Source organism: Coccinella septempunctata, chromosome 7 (genome assembly GCF_907165205.1).
Source record: "Coccinella septempunctata chromosome 7, icCocSept1.1, whole genome shotgun sequence".
Classification (NCBI taxonomy): Eukaryota; Metazoa; Arthropoda; class Insecta; order Coleoptera; family Coccinellidae; genus Coccinella; species Coccinella septempunctata.
This window is the reverse complement of record NC_058195.1, coordinates 608,479-632,765: the sequence shown is the minus strand read 5'-3', so window position 1 is coordinate 632,765 and position 24,287 is coordinate 608,479. Positions and strand designations below refer to the sequence as shown.

Sequence of the window (24,287 nt, the reverse complement as noted above, 5' to 3'; positions counted from 1 at the left end):
GTTTGTGGTGTTTTTTTCGTGGACGTTTCTGAAAAACATCGCGACCTCGATTGCGATTTATTTTCGGTTCAACGGAGCTATATCTTTATCTGCCTTTTTTCGATGTCGCAACGCGCTTATTTATATGCAGAATATCAAGGTTTTCGACTGTATGCAAAAATCGGAAAGATCTGATCTTTCGTTCTTTCCTCAAAATATTTTTCTCGCTCCCTGCCTAAGTTATGATTCTATGTTTATGACGGAATACGAGCATAGAGATGTTATGTCGACGTCAAATCACGAACATAGAATAATATATTTCGTTAACGGTTCGAAAGAACAGTTTTCACCATTTTACACAGCTTTTGGCGTTTTTTACTCACCGAGATTTGTGCGAACGCTAATTAACGTGGTCAAAAACGTCAAGAAGCTCTCCATCATCGGCTTGCCGTGGTCAATTCCGAGATCGTGCTGCAACGAAGCGAACGGAGACAAGCTCAACCATCCCTTGCCGTGAAAACTGAAATCGTGAAAAATAACGATTTAGGGAAGGTGGTCCGAAAAGGAGAGGATACTCACTTCTCGATCGTAATCTTGAGAAAATCCTCTGCCGGTATCCTCGTGGCGCATATCTGAAGAAGGCAGAGATCTGCGTCCACCATCGTGTTGCAGAAGTTGCACTGGATGTAGGTCATGGCCTGGCCTTTGATCTGAAGGCCATTCCTCACCCACAACCCGTTGAGGATCTCGTAAAAAGCGACCTGTAAAATATGGAAAGATACAGAATAGACAAAAATTAAAACATAAAAAACGAAAATATTGTCAGAAACATAATCGAAGGCATATCTTTTTTTATTTAGATTTTCATTGGCATTTTTTCAAAAATAGCAGATTTCAAAATGGCACGTCTCTTGTTATATTCGTTACTTCCATATGAAACCGAAAAATCGAATCAAAAAATTCCAAATTTTCGGGTCAAAAATGAGCAGGGGGTTAGACCCCCCTTAAATGGCATATTTGCTCTTCCCTCTAAGAACCAGAGCGTTTTAAGATTGTTCTAGGATATGTAACGGATAGGAGTCGTTTTAAACTTCATAACAAACCAAACAGTTGATGCCTTCATGGTATTGCTGACAACCCTCCGAAGTGAACTCAAAAATGAAAAGTGGAAAATTGAAAAAATCGATTTTCTCGAAAATTATCTCGGATATCCGAAAGTTTGACATGCTGATGTAGGTTTTCGGACACGCTGAATCCATTGGGAGCATAATCGAAAGCCCATCTCTCTTCGTTCAGATTTTTACGAGAGAGACAGGTACCAATTCGAAATTTTCGATACCGAGCCATATTTTCGTGTTTTGAGTGTATGTAAACGGATCGAGGTGAGTAATTCACGACCTATTCATAACTGAAAGGATTGAAGGACGCTAATAAGACGCTATAAATAATCTGGACATTCTAGTTCCGCAGGATCAGAGCATTATTGTATAGCCCAACGTTTTTATTGTGCCTATTCGAAAATGACGAAGGTACAGGATAAGTTCGAAGGGGTTATCGCGTTTCGAAAAAAATAGGTCGTGGGGCGCGTGCGCCTCGACTCTAATCCGTCCAAAACAACAAAGAAAACGTAGACGCTAGAGATGGATCGGTACCCCGGTCCGAATCACGAACGGTCAGTCTGTATGTTGTAGTAGTTTGTTGAACCTATTTACACCCGCAGCAAAGGGGGGCCTTTATTCGTCGAAAACGGACGGACAAAAGTATTCAGCCTACTCGGTCGCCGAGCCGTCAGTGTCGTTGTTTCCTCGGGTCGCACCGCGTCGACAACAACAAGAACAGTCGTGTTGCAGAGTGAACGTGTCTGGAGACAATCTCGACAGGGGACCTTTTCGAAGGAATTTCGTATCGCGATGCGGTTAAAGGACGTTTTTTGGGTTGTTTTCCTGGCGCCCGTCCTCGGTTTCAAGGTGCACAACGTGGTGGACATCGTGGGTATGTCCAAGGACGTGGTGGTCGGCCTGGACAAGGTATGGGACATAGTGGAGAACCAACTGGATCCGGACATGCCACATCCGTTGAAGAACAAAGGGGAGGAAAGGTTATTCAGGAAGATGAACAAGCTCAACATCAAACTTGACGAATTGTCGGCGGAGGTCAAGAGCGTAGGTAGGGCGAATTTGTTTTTCGAGGTTATGCAACGAATTTTCTACCTAGACGACGTCGTTTTGACAATGTTGTCCGTAAGTCCCAAAAAACGTCTCAAAATTTTGAATAATCTCACAGACATTTTCGTGCATAATTGAAGACTGTGAATACCCGGTAAGTCTCCTGTGAATCCCCGACCGAGACGCTGATAGCGTCAATAAATTTCGATCTGACACAGATCACGTGATCGGCAGTATCTCTTTATTCGATGTAGAGTGTCGGACAAGAGTGTGTAATGAAAAAAATTGAAAATGCAATTGAATTCTTTCGAATGTTACAACAGGGGAAGCATAGCCTGTGTTTCTAAACTTTTTATCAGTATTCTGCCGATTTTTTCAGTTGAAATTCACATCTTAAAGCAGATACATATGAATAAATCGCGAGAAATCATCCGAGCCAAACAAAAATAACGAAGAACGAGGCGATACAACGGTCGACTGAAACTTATACAAAACTTATAAGCACGTGCTCGACATTCGTCCCATCTTATCTTCCTTGGGCGATAAAGTGGTCCGCAAAACGGACCATCCGTCGAGGAAAGAGACGTTATTTTTTCCATTTTTCAACGAATGATTTCGTTTCGGAATTTCGCGCTGGCCTGTTTATGTTTATTATTTCGGGCAACAACTCTGACCTCGGAAGAGCGACGACGTAGGGAAACAAACAGGCTCGAGATAAGCGGCAATCTATCGGGATATTTTCGCATCATTTGGAAGGGTATCCGTGCCATTATGACTACTGTGTTAATCCGCATAAATTTCCGTCGATCTAAAATCGGCACGGTTCACAGAGAGCTTGGACGTTGGCCCTTATAAGAATGTTTGTAGTAATCGCGTCTACCAGTTTTTAAATGATGGCATTTTTGCTTCTTCATAGACTGACTATACAGAGTGCGAGTTTTGAAAGGATATTGTTGGATATAAATGATTTTGAAAGTCACACTCTGTACAAAAAGTTCGAAAAATGTTTCAATCACATAAATCGTCGTAAATTCCCTAAGAACTCTCTGTCTATACAGGGAGAGTTTTTCACTTTTACATAATATTTTAACAGTAGATTCTTGGGGTCAAAAGAAACACTTCTATCCCTTAGCATTTTTTCCGAATCAGCTCGGTTTAAAAGACATATTAAAAAATTTCAAATTATGTGTGAAATTCGAAAAATTGGGTTTTTTGGCTGAATACAACACTCTTCAAAAGATCCACAGATTAAGCTAATTATTCTGAAGGGAATTTTGCTGTTCCAGGGGCGGCACAGCCCATTATAAAAACTCAAAATGTCTATATCTTTTTATCAGGGTCGAATCGGAAAAAATTGTAGAGGAAAAAATCGTTTCTTTCGACCTCAAGAATCCACTGTAAAAAAATCCATACGCACAAATCGAGACCCATCCTTTGGCTCGAATAAAACCTTCCTTCTTCCGCAGGAGACCACACTCTGGCCTCCCTGATGCGTTCGATACCGGAACGCGTCCGTCTCGAGCTCAAGCTGAACGACCTGCAGGACTACATCACCAGGGTGCACATCAGCTACGCGAGGATGCAGCACTACGTGAGGGCGGCGCACAAGTACGAGCACCTGACGATGGAGGACTTCGCCCAGAAGATGATATCGCACGACATGAACTCCGTTGTCAGTCTGATCGAGAGGATACACACGTTCGTCGCGCCCGAGGACGAGGGTTTCATGAGCTCCGGCATCCTGGAGCTGCTGGCCAAGACGTTCGAGGAGGTAAGGTAGACAGAGAGGTCTTGGCAAGGTTCGTGGTGAGAAAACCTTGGCAACCTTCGATCTAAGAACAATTCTCCCGTGCCAATCGGCAGATCAAAGTTACTCAAGAATTACCACGTAAATAAATCAATTAGGTTAGCCCAAGAAGAATCGTGGGACGTCCACAGTCAGAAGAGATACGGTAAGTTGGATGAGATGAAACTGGTGCATTTTTAGGTCATTTCCAACGTTTACAGCATTATCCACAAGGTTGTTGTTCATTATACGCAGCACAATAATTATACCTGTTACATTTTACTCGATTAATAGACAGTATCAATAAATTTCAATATTCAAAGACAACTTCTACTGTTGGCATTCGAAAAGACGGTTTTTTCCATACTTGTGAACGTTTATTAACGACGCGTAACTGTTTCCAGTAACCGCTGATGAATCGATCGAAGATAATAATAATTGAAGGTAGAGCATAATGAGCGAAACAAAAGAAGAACGACATTCGAGCTCCCCCACCAAGAGTTTCCCAGTAAGCCATCACCGACGGGTACCCGAGTATCATTGTCATTTCCCTCAATTAATCTGTTGCATAAATGCCACCTACAGGGGACTACCAACAAAAATTTAACCGAGGAACGCTTGAACGCTTCCAGAGCAACACTGCAAATTTAGCGAATCGATTAAATGCTTCCAAGCTCCTTATAAGGGCCAATTTTCCTTGCGTTTCATAATTTCTAATAACGACTCTAGAAAATCGCAAAAATTCAGATTTTGAGGCAATTTCAGCATATATCGAGCAACACGATAACTAATGGCGTTAACATTGATCAATTTCAGTGAACACACACGATCCAGGGTCACACTAGGATCCAATACATCGTCTATATAATCTCGAAAGTCTTATTTACGTACTTTTCGACTAATTTGGAAGAGTTCTACCTTGTGTCAACGAAAGATTCGCCTTTAAAAACACTTCTACGCGTACGAGTGACAGATTCACCTATATATTATCATAAAACCATTGATCTAATATCCCCACAAGCCACCCATCCCTCTCGGAATGACCATTTCCGGTTTCGCACACCTGGGGATCGTGCCCCAGGTCCGTAACTTCTCGGAACCGCCCCGTACAAACGGTAAACGGCGAATTCCTTCGGAACCGACTTCCACGGGAGTCCGCATGACGAGTCAGTCAGTCGATCGCGACAAGGTAGAGGGACACGTAGCCGAGTGGCCCCCACGAAGACATAATAAAAGTGTTAAGAGTGCAAGCGGGAGAGTTCCCCCCCGTAAACGGTTCAGTTAAACTCCGAGTTGGGTAGAGTAGATGTGATCTACCACGTCCTGGTGGAAAACGACAAGGTAAACATGAAATCTGGTGTTCGTGTTTTAGATCAGAAACGTTCTACGTCTAATTAGATCGCGTGTCATCGATCGGAAACGGTTTAAAGTTTAATAAGCTTTCACCGATCGACGAAATTTAACGTCTGTTTTCTTCACGTTAATTTAGATCTTTTCTACGTGGGTCAGTCATGAAATGGTCTTTGGAATTACAAGTTTTGTGTCGGTAGATTTTCAGAAACGATTTGAGGGTGTTTGACAGGTCAGACAGGTTAGAGTATGGCTGAATTCTAACTTATGGAAACCACGTTCCTTTTGTCACGTCTCTCAAATTACCCACGCCACTGGCGAGATAAGCGCTCTCTCAGATGGAATTCCAATATTTCAAAATGCCACCGGTATTCAGATTGCAACGAGGCCTCGTTTCCACCGATATCGATACGTTTCTTCGGTACCTCCTGATCGATAGTATACCCATAATCATTTCCTTTCTCGGAAAGTCCCTAGTGGAAGGTGGAAAACAAAGAACCGACAAACGAAAAGCGATAACGCGAGCGTTTCGACTGGTGGGCAGAGAAGCACGATACCAAACTATTATTCCGTTTGTCCGGCCAGATAAAATATCGACTTTGACTTATCCGAGAACAAAGAAACTACTTTACGATACGAAAAATACCGCCGCGTGTAAGGGAAGGTTCGTTTCGAGTATCACCTAGGTTTCTTACCGATTCTGTGGGACATCTACGTTGAGGATCGAAGATCAGGTTGGTTTTGTAGTGTTGATACGAAAAGAGAAAAATTGGCGTATTTAAGTAGGCCAAAAAATTCTTAAGGTCAATAATCTGTGCTTAACTCAACCTATACAATATTTGCTTATCTTTCAGATATAAACTGTCAAGTAGGCGTTGTTGTTTATGCAAGATACAGCCAGTAGTTCTTCTGGAATGTTCAGTTATATAGAAAATTATGCTAGATGTGAATTCCATTGAACTGTTTACAAATTTCCAGTCTGGCAAAAGCTGAAAGTCAAGGCTAACACATATCATCATAAATTGGGAGAATTTTGGGGGAAATTTTAATTTTTTCGTGCCCATCCAAAATGACACAGTCAGGTTAATTCTGATCTCATTTACATTCCGCTTGTTAATTGTCCCCATTGATGACCCCTCTCGTCTTTTAATTACGCCAAGTCTGCAAGTAACGCGTCGTCAATTAGACAATTTTGTCCAACACCTAGCCAATTTAGATTAAAGATTAAAACGCAAGTAATTCCAACTGGTACCGTCCAAAGTTCGTATCAGACGCGAATTTTCACATCTCCGAACGTGATAACGCATAATTCAAGGCCGTTTCTGGTTGGGCTGGAAGAGGAATCTAAAAATAGACAAACAAACAAACAAACAAGACTTCACCGAGCCCATGTTCCTTCCGCCGTTCGACCAACAACAATAACCTTTCACCTGAACCGAAAGAGATACGAACAAAAAAAAAAAACGTCGTTCTGTCAACAGCACGTGTGCGTCCGCCGTTATCTCTGGTGATGTCCTAGAACGCCGGAAACGTCCACGATGAATCCCGCGTCATTCTGCGTCTTGGTGATCTGTCTCCTATCGGCCGCCAGGTCCGCCGATAAGAAACCGGAACCGAGCGAGCTGGATCGCCTGCGATACGAACTCCTGGAACTGGAGGAGACGATGTGGAGGCACACCAACGACCTGGTGGACAACGGCGTCAAGGAGAACGAGAACGCCCAGGTCAGGCTGATCAAGATGTTCGAGAGGTTCGGCGACAAGATAAGCGAGGTAGGGAAAAAACAGCCTCCGCTTAAAAATACTATGGAATTTTGACAGCCGGCTCTTCAAACTGTCATAATTTTGACAATTGAGGTTTCAAAGTGTCAAAATGATGACAGCTGACGTTTGATACTGCCAAAATTTTGACAGTTTACGTTTGAAACTGCCAAAATTTTGACAGTTAACGTTTAAAATTGTCAGAATTCAGACAATTGACCTTTCAAAATGTCAGGATTTTGACAGTTGACGTTTAAACTGACATAATTTTGATAATTGACGTTCAATACTGTCAGAATTTAGACAACTAACGTTTCAAAAAGTCAGAATTTCAATAGTTGACGTTTGAAACTGCCAAAATATTGACAGTTTACGTTTAAAATTGTCAGAATTCAGACAATTGAGCTTTCAAAATGTCAGAATTTTGACAGTTGACGTTCAATACTGGCAGAATTTAGACAACTAACGTTATGAAAAGTCAGAATTTTAATAGTTGACGTTTCAAACTGTCATAATTTTGACATTTGACGTTTGAAACTGTCAGAATTTGGACAATCGACGTTTCAAAATGTCAGGATTTTGACAGTTGACGTTTTAAAATGTCAAAATTTAGAGAGTTGACGTTTCCAGTGTTTCTATATTCACCATTTGATATATCTCCACAGAGGTTGCCCGCCGACGTCAAGATACCGGAGTTGGAGAACGTGTGGAGCTGGGAGGTCGTCTATTCGGACCTCAAGGGCGTCTACGTCCTCTACGAAACTTTCAGGAGGTTCCAGCGACAGCAGACGGCCGAGGGTAGGATACCCTCGCCCAAACGCGCGTGGTCGGAGATGGCGGAGACCATACTGTACGACGCGAAAAGCGGCGTGCCGGCTTCGATGGACAGGATACACGATATGGTGTTGAATAGAGGTTTGTTCGATGCCGCCGCGAGGGTAAGAAAGAGCCGATAACGAATCCTTAAACTTTTTGCGTATATTCTTGAGTAACTTTGATTGCGCCGAAGCAAAAATGTACTTGGAACAAATTTCGAGTTTTATGTACTTGCAGGAAGCGACCGAGATCATCTGCGGTAACCAGCAGCCGCCTCAACAGATCTTGTACAATCTCTTTTCGACCATCGCTGTAACGGAGATAAAGGGATACTCCATGATCCAATTCTCCTACATGCTGTTGAAGTTGTACGGAAAAGGTAAGAAGATAAATGATTCGATCGTTAAATTTTACCATTTCGCGACCATTCCAGGTAATTTCACCAAGGAATCGGCGATCGCGAAGATGAAGTTCAAGGAGCGCACCAACAAGACCCTGGACATCGCCAAGAACGCCATGAACCGAGCCTCGAGGGAGTACTGGAAGTGCGATCCCCGAAAATACGTGAAGGGGGAGACGTACGAGGAGCTGACGGAGCTGTTGCAGGGCTACATCATCAACGAGGTGGACATGAACAGCGACAACACGTGCAGGGAGAACTGCGGCGAGTACCAGTACGCCAAGATGTACGGCTGCTTCAAGAACCTGTTCTGCAGACAGCAGAGGCCCTGCAAGGGCAAGATACTGAACTGTAAATACGTGGATGCGGACATGGAAGTCTGCATGGCGGTGAGTAGAAGGTCCCATTGGTTACCAACGCTTCATTTTACTCTCGTCTGGTTTTCGTAGGAGGACAAGACCAATCGCAGGTACGAATCGATCGAGTACGAAAACGGTTTGGTGTACGGAAGGAGGCAGGCGTGTAGAAAGGGAGCCACGAAGGTGGACAGTTGGTGGAGGTGGTTGTTCTGGCACTGTTCCTACTGTATGTGCGTCTGCGACGAACAGGGACGTTCCTCCGACAGGTACTTCAACATGAGACCGACCTTGGCAGACGTCGACCAAAACAAGTAAGAATTTTCGGTTGAAAATAAACCTGGAGAACCCTAACCCTTTCGGTATCTTACAGGGTTGTAACCGGTCTGCGTTTCGTCAAGAAAAACCGAATAATCCACCTGCAGATCCAGCAAGGTACGCTGGAGGAATTCGGCACCATCAACTCCAACAGCCTGACCTGGAAGGAGGTGGACAACTACACCATCTCGGACAGATCGGTGTACAGCGGTAAGGACTACCACATAATGACGTGGGAACAGAGAGCCCTGGACCTCGACGATCTGGAGGCCGATCGTAACCACGTCCTCACCGGTAAGTAGACCTGGTAAGACGATAACGTTCGTCCCTGACTCCGTTGACCGTTGTTGCAGGCGTCAAATTCAAGAAGATCGGTTCCCACTTGAACTTCGAGATCCACACCACCCCCTTCAATTACACCACCGGCAAGTTGGACCCCAGCAAGAGCGTGTGGAAGGACAATCCAAACACCGACGCCTCCCAGAAGAAACCCAGGTAAAATTGGTCATAAACACCAATTATAAACAGACTCCTTAACTTGTTTTCCTTTCCAGGTCCAAGGTGATGATGTACAACCCGGACGTGCCGACGAGGACGCCGTCGCCGTCGATAAAACTGTCGCGCACCGATCAGTTCATCGAGTTCACGCACACCGATTTCGAGAGGGACGCCGCCCAGACCACGGTGCCCTTCTTGGACTCGCAGCCCGTTTCCCTGATGAAACCCGTTGCTCTGGCCGGAGCCGGGCTCTTCTACAAGGGCCGCATCAACTTCGGCGGCTTCGTCACGCCCAAGATAATCGCCTACGATTACTCGGAACACCTGGAGCCGATCTTCCCCGAGCCGGCGCCCATCGACTCCGACGAGCTGGTGCCGATGATCAGTGTCGAGACCCTGGACACCCCCGTACCAGCGGAAATGAACAAATACCAATGAACTAAAGCGGGGTTGGTCCCCCCGTTCATTTAGTCTAAGTTAAGAGAATAGTTTTATGATAATCGAATTTTGTTGTAGGCATATCCTAAGGAAATAATATTCAATATAAAATGTGATAAACGATTGTTTAGTCTGTGAAACGAGAGCGAGAGAGGTGGTACCATAGAATCAAAGTTCGACGTGTCCATTTTTAAAAAGATAATACTCGGTTTGGCAATCGTCGTATTTTTATGTGATATGTGTGTAATGTTAGATTTTTTTTTATTTAGTCAATAACCAGGAACTGCGGGTTTTTATCGCCCGTTGAGAGATATTCTCAAGAATGCGGAGTGTTCAGTTCCTTTATCTTTTCAATAGGGAGTACAAGCAAAACTATCCGATGCCATTCTTTACGATTTTAGTCTTCTAGATTATGATTCATATTGAATATTTGGTAAGATGAATGTTGATGATTGTGAAATAGTCCTGTAGCGAGCAAAGTATCCTTATTTATCTCAGATATTTTTAGTTTATCTTAACGATTTGTTTATGAAATATTCCGATCAATAAAATGATCCAAAACATATCTCTTTCTTCGATCACTTTCCGATTTGCCTTAAAAAAAACAATAACGAATTGAATTCCATAAATACGGAGGCCAAAAACTTCACTCTACGCTCTATGAATCGAATCGACACTACCCATCCCTGCCTGTCATCGGTGCCAACCTCCCCAACTGACGTTAAACTTCACTTATTTGGTGTCGATTCTATGATCGTGGATTTTTTCACATTTGCGTTCGGCAAACGTCAAAAAAAATTCGAAATCTTGTTACCTGGGCACCGAACCTTCGAAAAGCAACCGTGACTGTTCGAGACGGGCTAAAAAAATAATCAGAAAATCCTACCTGAACTCTCAACGGATGCATCATCAATAATTTCAAGGTCTCACTTGACGGCAACACTTCATCTAGGGTGATCCCTTGTTTCGCCACAGCTTGACAAAGAAAAACTGCTAAATAACGGTGCAGCGGCAGGTGAAAAGACACTTGTAGATCGTCATTCTGCAAATATTGGGAAAAATTATTATATCGTCGATACGGTTTGGTTTATAACGCTTGATTGATTAAAAAAAATGGTGAAATTTTTTGAAATTTCAAATTCAGTAATAATCTCTTGTAAACAAGTAGATCTACCCTCGAAGTGGACCAGAAGTTTTAGGGCCGGTTTATTCATTCTCTCTATAGAGTGTTGCTAAACTATCAGTAACTAAATGGTCATGAAAATACCCCCAGATGATCATTGAATTCAGCAAACTAAAGTTAACGGCCAAGCGCGGGTAGAAAATTATGGCAAACCGCGGGTAGAAAAGTCAGGAACATATTATATCATTTTGAAGATGAAACAAAATTTCATCATTGCTATGATTTTCTACCCGCGCTTGACCATGACTTGCCTTGATTTGCGTTGTCATCGCATCACGTAAAAACGGCTGAACCGATTTTATTCATTTTTTCTTCAAAACCTTCCTCATACTCAGTAGAAGGTTTCAACGTATGAGGAATTGGGAAAAGTTGGCTAGGAAACTGGGAAAATCGAGAAAACTAGACGAACTTTTAATTTGGCGCGAGAGTGTATTTTGGGTTATCTATCCCCCATCGTAGCAGGACAGTCTGCCGGATCAGCCAGTTTTGAAAAAAAAAATCACGTGCTTGTGTGTGTGGCAGAGTATTGCATGTCCATTTCGAAATAAGACCTACTTTTTCTCGTTATATTTGTCAATTTTGACTTTTTGGAAAGTCAATACTATTCACATGTCTATTTTTCTAATTTGCATCAAAATCCATAGAATTTGAAATTTTTTTTTCAATTTTCTCATCATTTTCAACGTGACCCACAATGAATTATCGATAAATACCATAAATTCTCGTATTTTTTAATGAATATTATTTTCCATTCCGGGCCCAGTAACAGAACCCAACCTCAAACTTCAACTGTCATACTGACAAATGACAATGCCCCGCCCACTTGCTAGACCATAGATTAGCCGCCTACAACATCCCCTCGAAGGTCCTCCTGTTCAATTTTCCCCGCTTTACTCACCACGTTAGGACTGTGGAAATTGATAGCCTCCAACCACTGCCTGAACTCGTTGAGACATGCCGTGAGCACCCGTCTGGTCAGATAGGCAGTGCTGGGATCCGTCAGATGCGATACCAGAGCCGACATCGGATACGCGCTAGCCTCTAATTCGGCACTGAAAGCAGCATAGTAGGTGTTCGGCTCGAACTCCACATGCTGATTTAGTTCCCTGTGGTTAACGTTCATCCCCTGTAACGAAGGACCAAAAAAAATAAACCAATCGATTCGAGGAAAAAAATCATCTCTCTTGCCTACCTGAAAAGTGGATAGGAAATTGAACCACATTCGGAGTAACATGTCATCCTCCATGAATTTGAAAGCTACCGGCCTGTGACTGAGCACGTTGTTGAGGTCGGAGACCAGGGGCCAGTAGCAGTGTTCTCTCATCACCCTCTTTCCGCAATCGACGACCATGTGGAAGTTCTTGGTAGGATCTGCAATAAGGCGGAATCAAGACTGACCATCGAAGGGAATACGACAACTGACAAGTGACGTTACACTCACCGTGCAAGGTGTTCTGTATCAGTATCTTGCTCATCATGTACTTGAGACTGACCACCATGACGTGCAAGAGATGGAGTTGATCTGTCATTCTGACTGCTAAGCTCTCGTTAGAAAACAATTGAACACTAACGTGTACCACCCGGTTGCTTAGTGTATCCGGATCGTTCGAACGCTCCAGCATCATCGGGATCCTGCTGTAGTGGAGGACGAAGGCCTTCGTCAAGGCTTCCTGGAATCGAAGACCGTTTTTAGAGTACCGCGGACCAAAGTACGATAAGTAGTTACCTTGTATTCGGGATCGGGCAGGAGGTGTAGCAGCAGACACACCACCTTCTGGGGAAACTCCAGCTTCACCGTCCAGAAGACCAGCTCCTCCAACAGGGTCTTGTGCACCAGGTGTTCCTGCAGCGACGGACAGTCACGGTATTCCTCCAACGGCGTGGGGTTCGGCACGGATCTGACCGCCTCCTCGTAGGCGTTTCGCGATTGGGCCAGGAACTGGGCGTAGTCGGAATCGGCCCTTTCTGGAACCTCGTTCAGTTCTCTGTATTTCTGCGGAAAGCAAGGTTAAAATCGATGATGAAAAAGTGTTCGGACGAAAGGAGAGCGGTTTTCTTACTTGTGGGTTCGTGAGCGCGTTGGTCATGACCCTCCTCATCAGTCCTCCCATGTTGTTAAAGTCGAACAACATGTTGATGAAGCTGTCGGCGTAGGTGTTTCCCTCTTTGTTGTAACTGTCGTTAGTTCCAGATTTACTAAAACGATTCTTGATGTTAAATCCGAATTTGAACAGGTTCTTAGAGAATTTATCGTTTGTGTTTTTGTATTCTTGGACTTTCGGAGTCAAATCATTATCGAATTCACTGAAAAGATCCCCAATGGCAGAAATACACGAGACTTATTCGTCTTAAAAAAAATGAACTGAATTAATTTCATAAATGCCAAGGCCAAAATCACTACTCTTCGCTCTATGAGTCGAATCAGTACTACCCACCCCTGTCTATGATCGGTGGCAACCTGACGTTTGTCAAAGTGACAAACAAATGTAATCAAATCTACGTCAGTTGTCAGCACATAGAGACATGGACTGGGCAATGTCAGCATGAGAATGTCTTTTTTATAGAAAGAGAGAAATGATCGTCGGCATTTACCTGTCTAATTTTTGTTCACATAGAGGTGAATGTGGACCAATCAAAATTCTAGAAAAAGACAACTGCATTCCCGACGTGCGTTTGTCTCTGTCACTTTTTTTGACCGTATTTCATGCATAGATAGAAAGGGAAGGCACAGTCCATGTCTCTATGTCTATGGGGTTAGTAATCTGTGGTTGTCAGTTTGTGTCAAAACTGACATAAGTGAGGTTAGTACCGATCTCGGACAGGGGTGTGTAGTTCAGATTCAACTCGTCGATAGCGAACAGTAGTTTTTTGTGGCATCGGTATTTATGAAATTCTTTTTATTGTGGTTTTTTAAGGCAAATCGGCCCATGAAGGTATATCTACCGAAATTGCGTATTTCTGTGGTTCAGCGTTGATTCTCGATACCAACCTGAATTTCGTAACTAAAAATCTGTTGTATTCAGACCACAGAACCTCGTAAGAGGCGTAGATCAAATATTGTGCCATATTTCTCTACCTCACCCCTCTGAATACAACTTCTTGAGCGATTTACCTTTGATCCCTCAGGTGCAGTATCAGCCTGAAGAGAATCCTCGGCATCATGGCCTCGGCCACCAGCATCAGGTCGGCCGGTGCGGTACCCTTGTTCTTCCTCTTGTTCGGACCGTGGCGATCACAGAACCTGAAAAAGGGCCACGTTAGACGTTGATACGACCCCTATCCCGCGTTAGACTCACCCCTGTTCCTTCATCACGGAGGTGTCGCCGCAGTCGCAGGCTCCGCCCGCCTGACTGAGGAACATGTTGAAGTCGTGTCGCTGATGGTCGCCCTTCTTGAAGCAGTCGGTGCAGAGCGACATGCAGGGTGATATGCCGCAGGTGCGACATCTGTAGGCGACGAAGTTGGGCGTCCACACCAGGCCGCATGTCGTAGCGTTGTCGTACTTTCGAACTGCAACAAGAAAATGAATTAATTCTCGTCAATGGGTTATGGGAAGTAGCAAAAAATGTATCGGGCCCCTTAAAACCTTGTTGTATGCAACACAACATACGCTTGGTATCGTTTCGCGTTAGATGGCCTTGAATTTAGAGTTTGTTCATTTTCTTACGCTGATTATTAGGATAAATCACTTGTCTCCGTGGAAGGTAGACTACCCGACATACAATTCGAAGCGTAATTTGAATTTCGTTCAGTTTTCTTGATTTTCCCAGTTTCCCAGCCAACTTTTCCGAAATTTTCTTCTGTGTGAACCTCCTACAACGTATGGAGGTGGTTTTAAAGAAAATTTGAAAGAAATCGGTTGAGCCGCTTCTGCGTGTTGCGATGACAGCAAAGACGAGCAGCTTCGGGCGAGTTGGCTGGCTGGATGGGTGACCGACCCCCGGTGCCTTCGATCGCGGCGAAACGTAAACACACGACCCGTCGGGGCCGGCAACGATGGCGAGGAGGAAGTGCGCCGAACTCTAGGCGTCCAAATTCTTCGGAGAGGTCGTCGAACTTACGAAAAACCGAATTCGACCCGGGTCCGCCGTCCGTCTCACTCTCACTCTCGTCGTCCGCCCGGCAAAGAAAAAGTTCATATAGTTGTTACGCACATCGGCCGTTCGCCGTTTACCTCCGCGATGGGAACCATCTCTTGCACCACCAACGGTAGGATTAGAATTCGAACCGAGCGGGTTCGTCACCTGGTGAAGGTCGGTTTGTACGGTGCCGTGGAAAAAGGAGGATAAATAAACAAAATCTGGCTATAAATACGAGTTGACATCATCTCGCGACACCGGAGCCGGATATAGATCCATATCTATATCCGAGATTCTGTTGAGAAATCCGTGGAATGGATGCTCTTGTTGTAATGAGTGCAAAGGTCGTCGGCACATTGTCTCTCATTTAATCCAAAAGCCTTTTTTCGATAATTGACATGTAACATTCTGTGGAAAGTAGCCAGAGAGTATGGCTGCTTATCATATTCTATGGACATAGACAGTAGCCATAGAGTTTGCCACTCCTCATACTCTATGAAATCATGGTCTAAAAAAAATCAAGATAAACGAGAACTACTCTCCGAAACATAGATAAAAAAATATCACTATGATCGGATTCTATGACATGACAACTGATGTAAAATCCAGAATTTATGCAGATCAGCGTAAACGACGACTTTTGCTATTTTGCGAATCGCCGTAAAAAAGTTTAATGATCACACTGGCCAGCAACCTTCAAGATCAAACAAAATTATGCATATCCCAAACTCCACCTGTCCGTTTCACCCCTTCCCCGGGGCGATTGTTCGTCCTTTGACCGAGCACGACCCCCTGTCCTAAAAGCGATACGGCGTCCATGACGTAACGATTCACCTGACGGTATACGACAACCTTGATAAAAGTGAAACGCATCTCGATTGAACACACCGCTCTACCCAAAAATCTCCTTCCGTCAACGCAGGTTCTGCATTTTAGCTATGCGTTTCGTCGAATTCCGGTTCCTTTCCCTTGCGCGGCTGACGTCGATGATGACTCTGCGAGTGACTCTGGAGCTGACGAAAGGGAAAACTGACAACGACAATCGACGCTGCAAAGGTCACGTATCATAGAGTTTCCAACAACAACAGGTGACGACCACAGAACACGAATATACGACGACCATAAAATATAAAATAATCTGTGACGAAACGCATAGAGAAATTTTCACTAGTCCTTACAGTGAAGGTCAAAATGGATATTTTCTGTGACCTTCACAATGCAGTTTAATATGGGAAATAATCATAATTTGAGATCAATTTTCTAGAGATCCATTGCGATAGCTAAAATCAGAAACCATATGTCATCGTCCTTCATTTGCTGAAGGAGGCAGGAGACGTTCCTGTGGGGTTTCGTAGCCGGAACTTCCAACAGCAATTACCGATCGTGTACCACTTGCCTAGAGTCGTCCAAGAACTCGTAATTGTCATGCCTCACCGGTATCACTTTGCTCGCAGATAGATGCCAGTAGATGAATGGCCTTCTGCGTGGTATTAAAAGGCGACAGAAAGAACTAGGTATAGAAAGAAACCAAGAGTAACTCTTCTTCGTCATTGTTTAATACAACAAAACAGGTTTGATGACCGAGGGCCTACGAAAATCCATTCAACGAAATGCGTCTCGGTTTTACTTTCTAAAATTCTTCATGCACGCAGCAGGAACTTCACGCGTGAGAGACAACACGAATGCACTCCGGTGACCTGGAGGTTTAAATTCGACGCGTAGGACCGTTTTCGAATTACAATTGAGCAGCATTATCACGGGATAAAGCAAGAACGATAATCGACATCGTCGAATATTATTGGTAGTATGAATATGTGCCTGCCATCATTATTTGAGGCTAAATGCATTACTTGCAAACGAGAATACGTACCTAATAATGTTCAATCTTCAATCCCCAACATCTATTCACACAATACTCAATTACAACAATCACAAATCAACATGAATAAAAACGCCATTTCACAAGCAGAAATATTCTCCGACTTACGGGGCATAGAATTTCAGGAATATGCAGCATCTCTGAAATAAAAGAACATAACAAATCCCTGTCGATTTGGGCACCGTGGTCAGTTCAAATAAGCTGAGCATCGCAGTTTTCAGTGACCCAACGGAATAAATAACCTATGTGTCAAGCAACTTATCCATGAATTAACATCAAAAGTGGAATCCAATGTTATCCAATAATTATTATCGACAACACTTAAATTATTTATATTTTACTGACAATCATTATTCAAATATGAACCCATTCGATATAATTTATCGAAGAGAATGGAAGAAATTCAATTTCACACATTACAATAATCTATGTATAGGAATCATAAAAACTCAGCCATGGAATATAAGGTGAAATTCTCTTTATTATTACCTTCTTGATACGATGCAATAACCTTCGAATCAGAACTGATCTCGATCATATTGACCAAACTTTGATATAACCAGGCTCGAAAATAGCTACTGAAAAGACTTGGGAAAACATTTTTTACGAAACTCGAATATCTTTCAACCATAGACATACGATTCTTGTCTATGATCTATGACTGTATCATAACAGGTGTTCTGTGATGTTTCCACTCTAGACTCTAGCAAAGAGTAACAACAGTTGTTACTCTTTGACTCTACAGAGCACTTGTCATTTCCCATCATAGACATAGAGTCTATATGTCTATGTTTCCCATAGACATAAACTATGTATGTAATTTAGTCACGATGATTTCTATGAAACGTCAAACTAAAAGTGCATAAATTTCTATGCACCCTTGTCGAAATAGAAAACGTTATTCCACAGAAAATTAGGGGAAAACCTTCGAAAAGAAAATGTTCAATCTATTGAAGTATTAAAAAAAAACATGAAATCGATAAGCGAATATTTTCGTAGTGAATCATCGTGAGAATGCCTCGTTCTCGAGACCCTCACCATTCAGCGCGCGTAACATTGCACTAGATTACTCGATTTTTTACTTCCTCGCTTTACCATTCCGTCTAGGTACCTGCTGATGGTTCACGCGTCAGCCTTCATTCGACTCATTACAAAAGTGAGAGATCTTATCGGACGACCACCTATTTGTAACGATTTTGTTGGGACGAAGAGCAAAAAAGTTACAGATGGGTCCGTCGATAGTTTTATATCACAGAATTTTGTAACTGTGATGTATTATATCTAACACATGTTTGAAGAGATTTTTTGTTCGCGATCGAGGGTTTCCAATCATGGGAATTTGAAGTAGGTACGTTTTCTGTACTGCGACAGCTGCTATAGTTTGATGCTTTTTTTTCATAGAAGGAACGAATAAACTGAAAATTTCTATGAAGGATTAGGATATTAGGTAACCTTCGATTTATACGCGTCAATATATTCATTCACAATATTGAGAACAAAATGAATCAGAATACGGCTGAAATCTCTGGGAAACAATAGGAAGCCAATATGCACTAAACCTTTGAATAAGTTCATCAATATCACTGACCTTACTTTCAGGGTACCTATATCACTCACAAGCTCTTAATTTGTTACGATTACTAACTGTCGAACCTCGTTTTCAATTAATCGAGTTCTGGAGATTGCCAAATCCTGAATTCACACTTCTCTCGATTTTGTAATAACATCAATGAAAGAATGCCGAAAGAGATAAAAACCATAGATGACAAGGTGACAGACAAAGCCTCATAGAAAACAACAATAGCAAACCACAAAAATGTTTCAAATTTCGAGCACCTGTCATCTGGACAAAGAACTTATGAAGCCCATTTCTTTTTTTTGCGATGAATAGTCGACATACAAAAGATGGATCCGATTTGGTATGGGTAAAGAAACTTGAATCCGAAACATACGTTACGTTGTTTGCAGGTTCATTTTACGTATGCACCTGCCGAAGCAGCATCCCTTGAGTGGCGTTTTCCTGTTCCATCATAGCAGGCTGGGTCACGAAATTCGAGACATAGGGCAGGTAGAAAACGAAATGGAAAGTTCAAATTTCGCGATTTTAGGGACGAGATTTGAGAAAGATAAACATGCGGGGGAATTATTGTTCCCTACCCGAAATCGTTGAGATTTGTTTTTGTTTGCACGTGAATGGATATTGCGTGGGAATGTAGATCGTTCAGAAAATTTTAAGTAGTTGGGAGCTGGATGAATGAACCAACTGACATACCTAGGTTCAAATAAATAAAGCATTTTGAGAAATCTTGTTCATAGGCAATCAGTCTATTTAATGAGGATTCAACACCAATATTTTCATCGATGTAGAATAAAAAGACAATTAAATTTCACCTATCGCCACATAGACACTTTCTTGAAAATAATCAGTTCAAGGACTTCTCCGCCGGAATTAAATGGTGTTTCAAGGTCATACAGTTAGAGTCTAACTCGTTAATAAAAACCCATCAGTAGTAGAGAAAAACAATTTTAAACAATAATTCTAATTCAGAGCTGTTCAACCCTAGATCTATAATACAAACGTGAATAAATCCAATGTCATATATTAAATAATAGTTAAATCACACAGATTATGCATAAATTATTGGCGTTATGGGAACAAAAACGTATCAGTTGCATAAGAATTGATATTATGTTATAATTTATTCCTTCTGCAGAGCAAGAGGTGAACCTTGCACAGACTATCCTATATTTTGAACTAGTGTTTGCTGTGTTATTTTTTACGATTCTCTACAGATTCCGATTCGTTTATTCAAGAAAATACCATTCATATCAAAATGAAATTTTTGTATATCGTCTCCAAAAAGCCCTTAAATGTTTCAATTGAAAAATATCGATTTGATACTTTCTTACTTCCATGACAAATATAATAAAAACTGCACGAGACATTCTCTAGGTTCATCTCATTATTTCAACATGAATATCGGGTTCCTATAGATTGAAATGAGAGATATCAGATATTTATAGAAACATGATCATTGTTTTCATGGGGGAAAACAGAGACAACATGAAGACTTAGGAAACGATAGTACAAAAATCCCAACTGGAGAGATAGAAAGTATTCCTTGTTTTCTCTCCATGGAAAAAATCTAAAATTATGTGGAAAAAATCATAAGAATTGTTCGATGACTCAACTAACGTCATATGGTCTTATTTCTGTAAGAAACAAGAAATGTCAGGCAAGGCCACGATTCAAGATTTCGCGTTAAAATAACAGACTGACCTGTATTGGCATATTCGTCGGGTGTATTTCCACCAGCTATGAGCCATTTGCACCAATCTATTGTATCCCATTCGTCAATAGATTTGGCAGGGTTCAGTAAATTGTCTAACACTTCGTTCAAACACTTGGTGTTGCAGCCTGTAGGATTCTTACAGTCAGCTTGGAGGTACACTGCTGTAGCCTTTTTTCCCTTATTCATTAAGACCTTAGCCTTAAAATTCGTATTTGAGGCCATTTTTGTAATTTAAAATGTCATGTCAAACGCAAATCAACTTTTTCATAAGACCTCTAGCCTCACTTCTATCAAAACCACTGAACTTCAAAACCCATCACCATGACGTTCGTGAAAATACATCAAACAAAACATAAAAATGTCATCACGCGAAAAGTCCGATTAGCCCTTTTATGTGACTAATCATAGAATATTGTCAACCAACCGCACGTAAATTCATGAATATTCCTGGACGTTGCATTTAAAACTGTCTGTTTTTCTAACTAAAATCCGATAAAACGACCGCACCGAAGTAAACCTTCTGTGAAATGAAATGGAAATTGTTCCTACCCACTTCACCTATACATCCGTCTTTTATTATCAACATACGTCTGATACCTTCACTGAACTATTTGAAGCAGTCACAGTATTCATTGGTTGGATAATTCTGATCCTTATGTACTTTTATTATAGGGATCATAATCAAAGATGATGTTATTGGTGCTAATCTTGGAACAAGAATTCAAAGGACGTCACATGATCATCGACAAGAGAAAGATGGGTATTCGTTTATGATCGTGAAACATCGGAAATATGAAGTTCAATGACTCCCGAAGTCCTACAGTCATAGAAGTGATGAAGTAAGCTATTATTCTGAAATGTATCTAATTCATTCAAATTGCAGTCCGAAACAATACATGTCTTTTAAAAATAACTTTTGAAGTTTATTTATGGATGTTGTTTTCGAAAGAGTAATTTTCAATTCTTCATACTGCTTAGTATTTTACTAAAAGATAAAGAAAATAATATTACTTCTATGATAAAAATTGGCGCCTTTTCTCTGATCCGGTCTGGTCTTTCATTTCGTACATAACCTGTTAACGGTTACTGGTTGTCAACACGTGTTTGGTAATATTTTGTTGGAAATTATTTTGAAATACAAATGGATTCGTCTGATTCTGAAAGTGAGCATGAAGCTACAACCGTAACCGAAAAAAATGGTTGTGAAATAAGTAACGTAAACGACGAGGAAAACGATGATGTGAAACCAGCGACATGGCAGGAATTGGTGAGATAAAAATTCTTTTATTAATCACATGTGCTATAAATCCATTTTTTTTATTTCGTAGGGTTTGGTTGATGTTTTGTGCAAGGCCTGTGAGCAATTGAAATGGAAAGAACCTTCGAAAATTCAAAGAGAAGCTATTCCGTTAGCTTTACAAGGAAAAGATATAATTGGACTTGCAGAAACGGGGTCTGGTAAAACGGCCGCCTTTGCCCTTCCTATCCTCCAGGCTCTGCTGGAAAATCCTCAAAGATTCTTTGCACTCATTCTCACACCCACCAGAGAATTGGCAATACAAATATCTGAACAATTTGAGGCATTGGGTGGTAGTATTGGAGTGAAATGTGCTGTGATTGTGGGAGGAATGGATATGTCCTCTCAAGGTTTACTTCTAACACGAAAACCTCATATTATAATAGCTACACCTGGTCGCTTGTTGGATCACTTGACTAACACTAAAGGATTTAGTTTGAGGGCTCTTAAATATTTGGTTATGGATGAAGCTGACCGAATATTGAACATGGACTTTGAAGTTGAGGTAGATAAGATCCTAAAAGTTATTCCAAGAGAAAGAAGGACATATTTATTTTCGGCTACAATGACTAAGAAAGTGAAAAAGCTCCAAAGGGCTTGTCTGATGGATCCTGTGAAAGTTGAAGTATCAACAAAATACCAAACTGTTGAAAAACTGTTACAGTATTATATATTCATCCCAATGAAATATAAGGTATGTTTTATATCGTGAATTCACTTTGGGTTTTATTCATAATTTTTTTTTAGGACGTTTACTTGGTCCATATTTTGAACGAGATGGCCGGGAATAGCTTCATGATATTTTGTTCTACTTGCAATAATACACTCAGAACAGCGTTGATGTTGAGGAGTTTAGGCTTTGGAGTTGTGCCCCTACACGGTAAAATGTCTCAAAATAAAAGGATAGCCTCACTTACCAAGTTCAAAGCCAAAAATAGATCTCTCTTGATTTCTACTGATGTAGCTAGCAGGTAATTTCAGTGCATTTTAGGACTGCAATATTAAATTTTGTGTATTTTTGTAATTTTGTTTCTACCAGTTGATTTCTTCATTACAGGGGTTTAGACATTCCACATGTTGATGTAGTAATAAATTTCGACATTCCCACTCACAGTAAAGATTATATACATCGTGTTGGAAGGACTGCGCGGGCTGGAAGATCAGGAAAAGCTATCACATTTGTAACTCAGGTAAGCGTTTGAATGTTGAAGTAAATTCGATATATTCAACTTTCAATGATGCATATCCAATTTATTTGATTCAAACATGAAATATTATGTTTATCGTCACTACCTCTGAGATTTAAAATATCAACTTGGTCAAAATATTTGTTTTTGCTCAATATTTATCTGCTGTTCTTTTTTCCGTAGTACGATGTTGAATTGTACCAAAGGATTGAACATCTTATCGGAAAACAACTACCATTATACAAGACTGAAGAAGATGAAGTTATGGTACTTCAGGAGAGGGTGGCTGAAGCACAAAGAATGGCTAAAATGGTAATATATCTCCACTTTTTTTTGCAATTTTGTTCCTTATTTCAATGATGCATTCATTTAGCTTTGATTAAACATGAAATTAATCTTGTTCGTCACTACCTCTGAGAAATGATGATGAACAAAGTTTTGGCATTGATCGCTTATCCAATGTATTGACCACGTATTTTTGCAGGAAATGAAAGATATCGAAGAAAAGAAAGGGACAGGTAAACGAAAGAGGGGTGGTGCTGAAGGTGATGATGATGATACGGAAGGTGCAGTGGGCGTTAGAAAAAGATTGAATAAGGGAGGGGGTAACAAGAATCATCATAAAAAGAATAGGAATAAGAAACATTGAAGTTCTGTTATATTTTGATATTTATTTTCAATAAAAGTGTAAATAATTGGTAACATCGTTGATTTTTTTTATTTGTATTTTGTTAAACTATTTTTAACGTTTGTAGAATTTTATCAACAGGTATTTCACACCTCCAGGACTGAATCAACAGACTTGTGCAGGTAAAAACTTTCTGTCATTTGAAAAAGCAGTTCATTTGAAATGTTTTAAATTTTTTCAGGTGCAGTTTATGAATCCAAGCATCACATTGCTACAATGATGGAATAGAAATAAGGTAACGATTAAAATCATATATAATTCATTTTTGTACTGTTGAAAACAAAGATTTGAGTCAACAATGAAAATTTCGTTTTCACCAATATTTTTAACTTTCTATGATGATAAAACAAATTTTGAGTAAACTATGAAAAGTTCTATTTTATTCGTCACTACCGCTGAGATCTTTTTCTTAATTTTTATTCAAATTTATTAATGTTTTCCATTGATTAATGCCATCTTCTTGTTTCAGGTCGAAACATTCTTGGCTTTTTATAAAGTAAGTGTTAATAAAAATTGGTTTTTATAAATTTTGTATATATTTTCCTATGATGTACAACAAGTTGTTGAACAAACCATGAAAAATACTATTTTATTCGTCACTACCTCTGAGTTTTTGCTTTCAAATTCTCAATTTGCTTTTTGAGATATCAGTAACTTATTCATTTTTTTTTTACAGGATATCGAGAGAAACAATCTCATTAATTTCAATTCTAAAAGACTGGAACACTGAAATGGAACCCTCTTGCTGTTGAGTGAGTTGTTGAAGAAGAGAATTATTTGATGTATTAACTTGTAATATAAAATTTTATCAGATT

General features: G+C 41.0%; 3 protein-coding genes across 5 annotated transcripts in view; 2 read left to right on the top strand and 1 right to left on the bottom strand.

Moving 5' to 3' along the window:
• Nucleotides 1–20,881, bottom strand: part of LOC123317180 (E3 ubiquitin-protein ligase Ubr3) — a 29,191-nt gene extending 8,310 nt beyond the window's left edge. For both annotated transcript variants that reach the window (XM_044903570.1, XM_044903571.1), the window contains exons 1-11: nt 20,288–20,881; nt 14,346–14,559; nt 14,162–14,290; nt 13,110–13,245; nt 12,776–13,042; nt 12,491–12,719; nt 12,242–12,420; nt 11,948–12,175; nt 10,753–10,908; nt 559–740; nt 363–499 (exon numbers count right to left, since the gene is read on the bottom strand). In XM_044903570.1, the coding sequence (XP_044759505.1) occupies nt 363–499; nt 559–740; nt 10,753–10,908; nt 11,948–12,175; nt 12,242–12,420; nt 12,491–12,719; nt 12,776–13,042; nt 13,110–13,245; nt 14,162–14,290; nt 14,346–14,559; nt 20,288–20,522 (2,092 nt within the window). In that variant the 5' untranslated portion in view covers nt 20,523–20,881. The remainder of the gene's footprint in view (nt 1–362; nt 500–558; nt 741–10,752; nt 10,909–11,947; nt 12,176–12,241; nt 12,421–12,490; nt 12,720–12,775; nt 13,043–13,109; nt 13,246–14,161; nt 14,291–14,345; nt 14,560–20,287) is intronic.
• Nucleotides 1,613–10,431, top strand: LOC123317181. 2 transcript variants are annotated; one of them, XM_044903573.1, is made up of 9 exons: nt 5,094–5,271; nt 6,762–7,052; nt 7,706–7,978; nt 8,094–8,235; nt 8,290–8,645; nt 8,706–8,926; nt 8,986–9,224; nt 9,284–9,425; nt 9,485–10,431. In XM_044903573.1, exons 2-9 carry the CDS (start codon nt 6,819–6,821, stop codon nt 9,864–9,866), a joined length of 1,989 nt encoding a protein of 662 aa, XP_044759508.1. In that variant the 5' UTR covers nt 5,094–5,271; nt 6,762–6,818; the 3' UTR covers nt 9,867–10,431. The 2 variants fall into 2 exon arrangements, with proteins under 2 accessions (XP_044759507.1, XP_044759508.1); XM_044903572.1 differs by lacking the exons at nt 5,094–5,271; nt 6,762–7,052; nt 7,706–7,978 and adding exons at nt 1,613–2,145; nt 3,611–3,915.
• A 467-nt stretch (nt 20,882–21,348) lies between the features above and the next one.
• LOC123317182 (probable ATP-dependent RNA helicase DDX47) lies at nt 21,349–23,486 on the top strand. Its single transcript, XM_044903574.1, has 6 exons — nt 21,349–21,567; nt 21,629–22,291; nt 22,345–22,568; nt 22,655–22,787; nt 22,968–23,096; nt 23,269–23,486. The coding sequence occupies exons 1-6, from the start codon at nt 21,442–21,444 to the stop codon at nt 23,431–23,433; spliced, it is 1,440 nt and encodes a 479-aa protein (XP_044759509.1). The 5' UTR covers nt 21,349–21,441; the 3' UTR covers nt 23,434–23,486.
• Nucleotides 23,487–24,287: the final 801 nt, after the last annotated feature.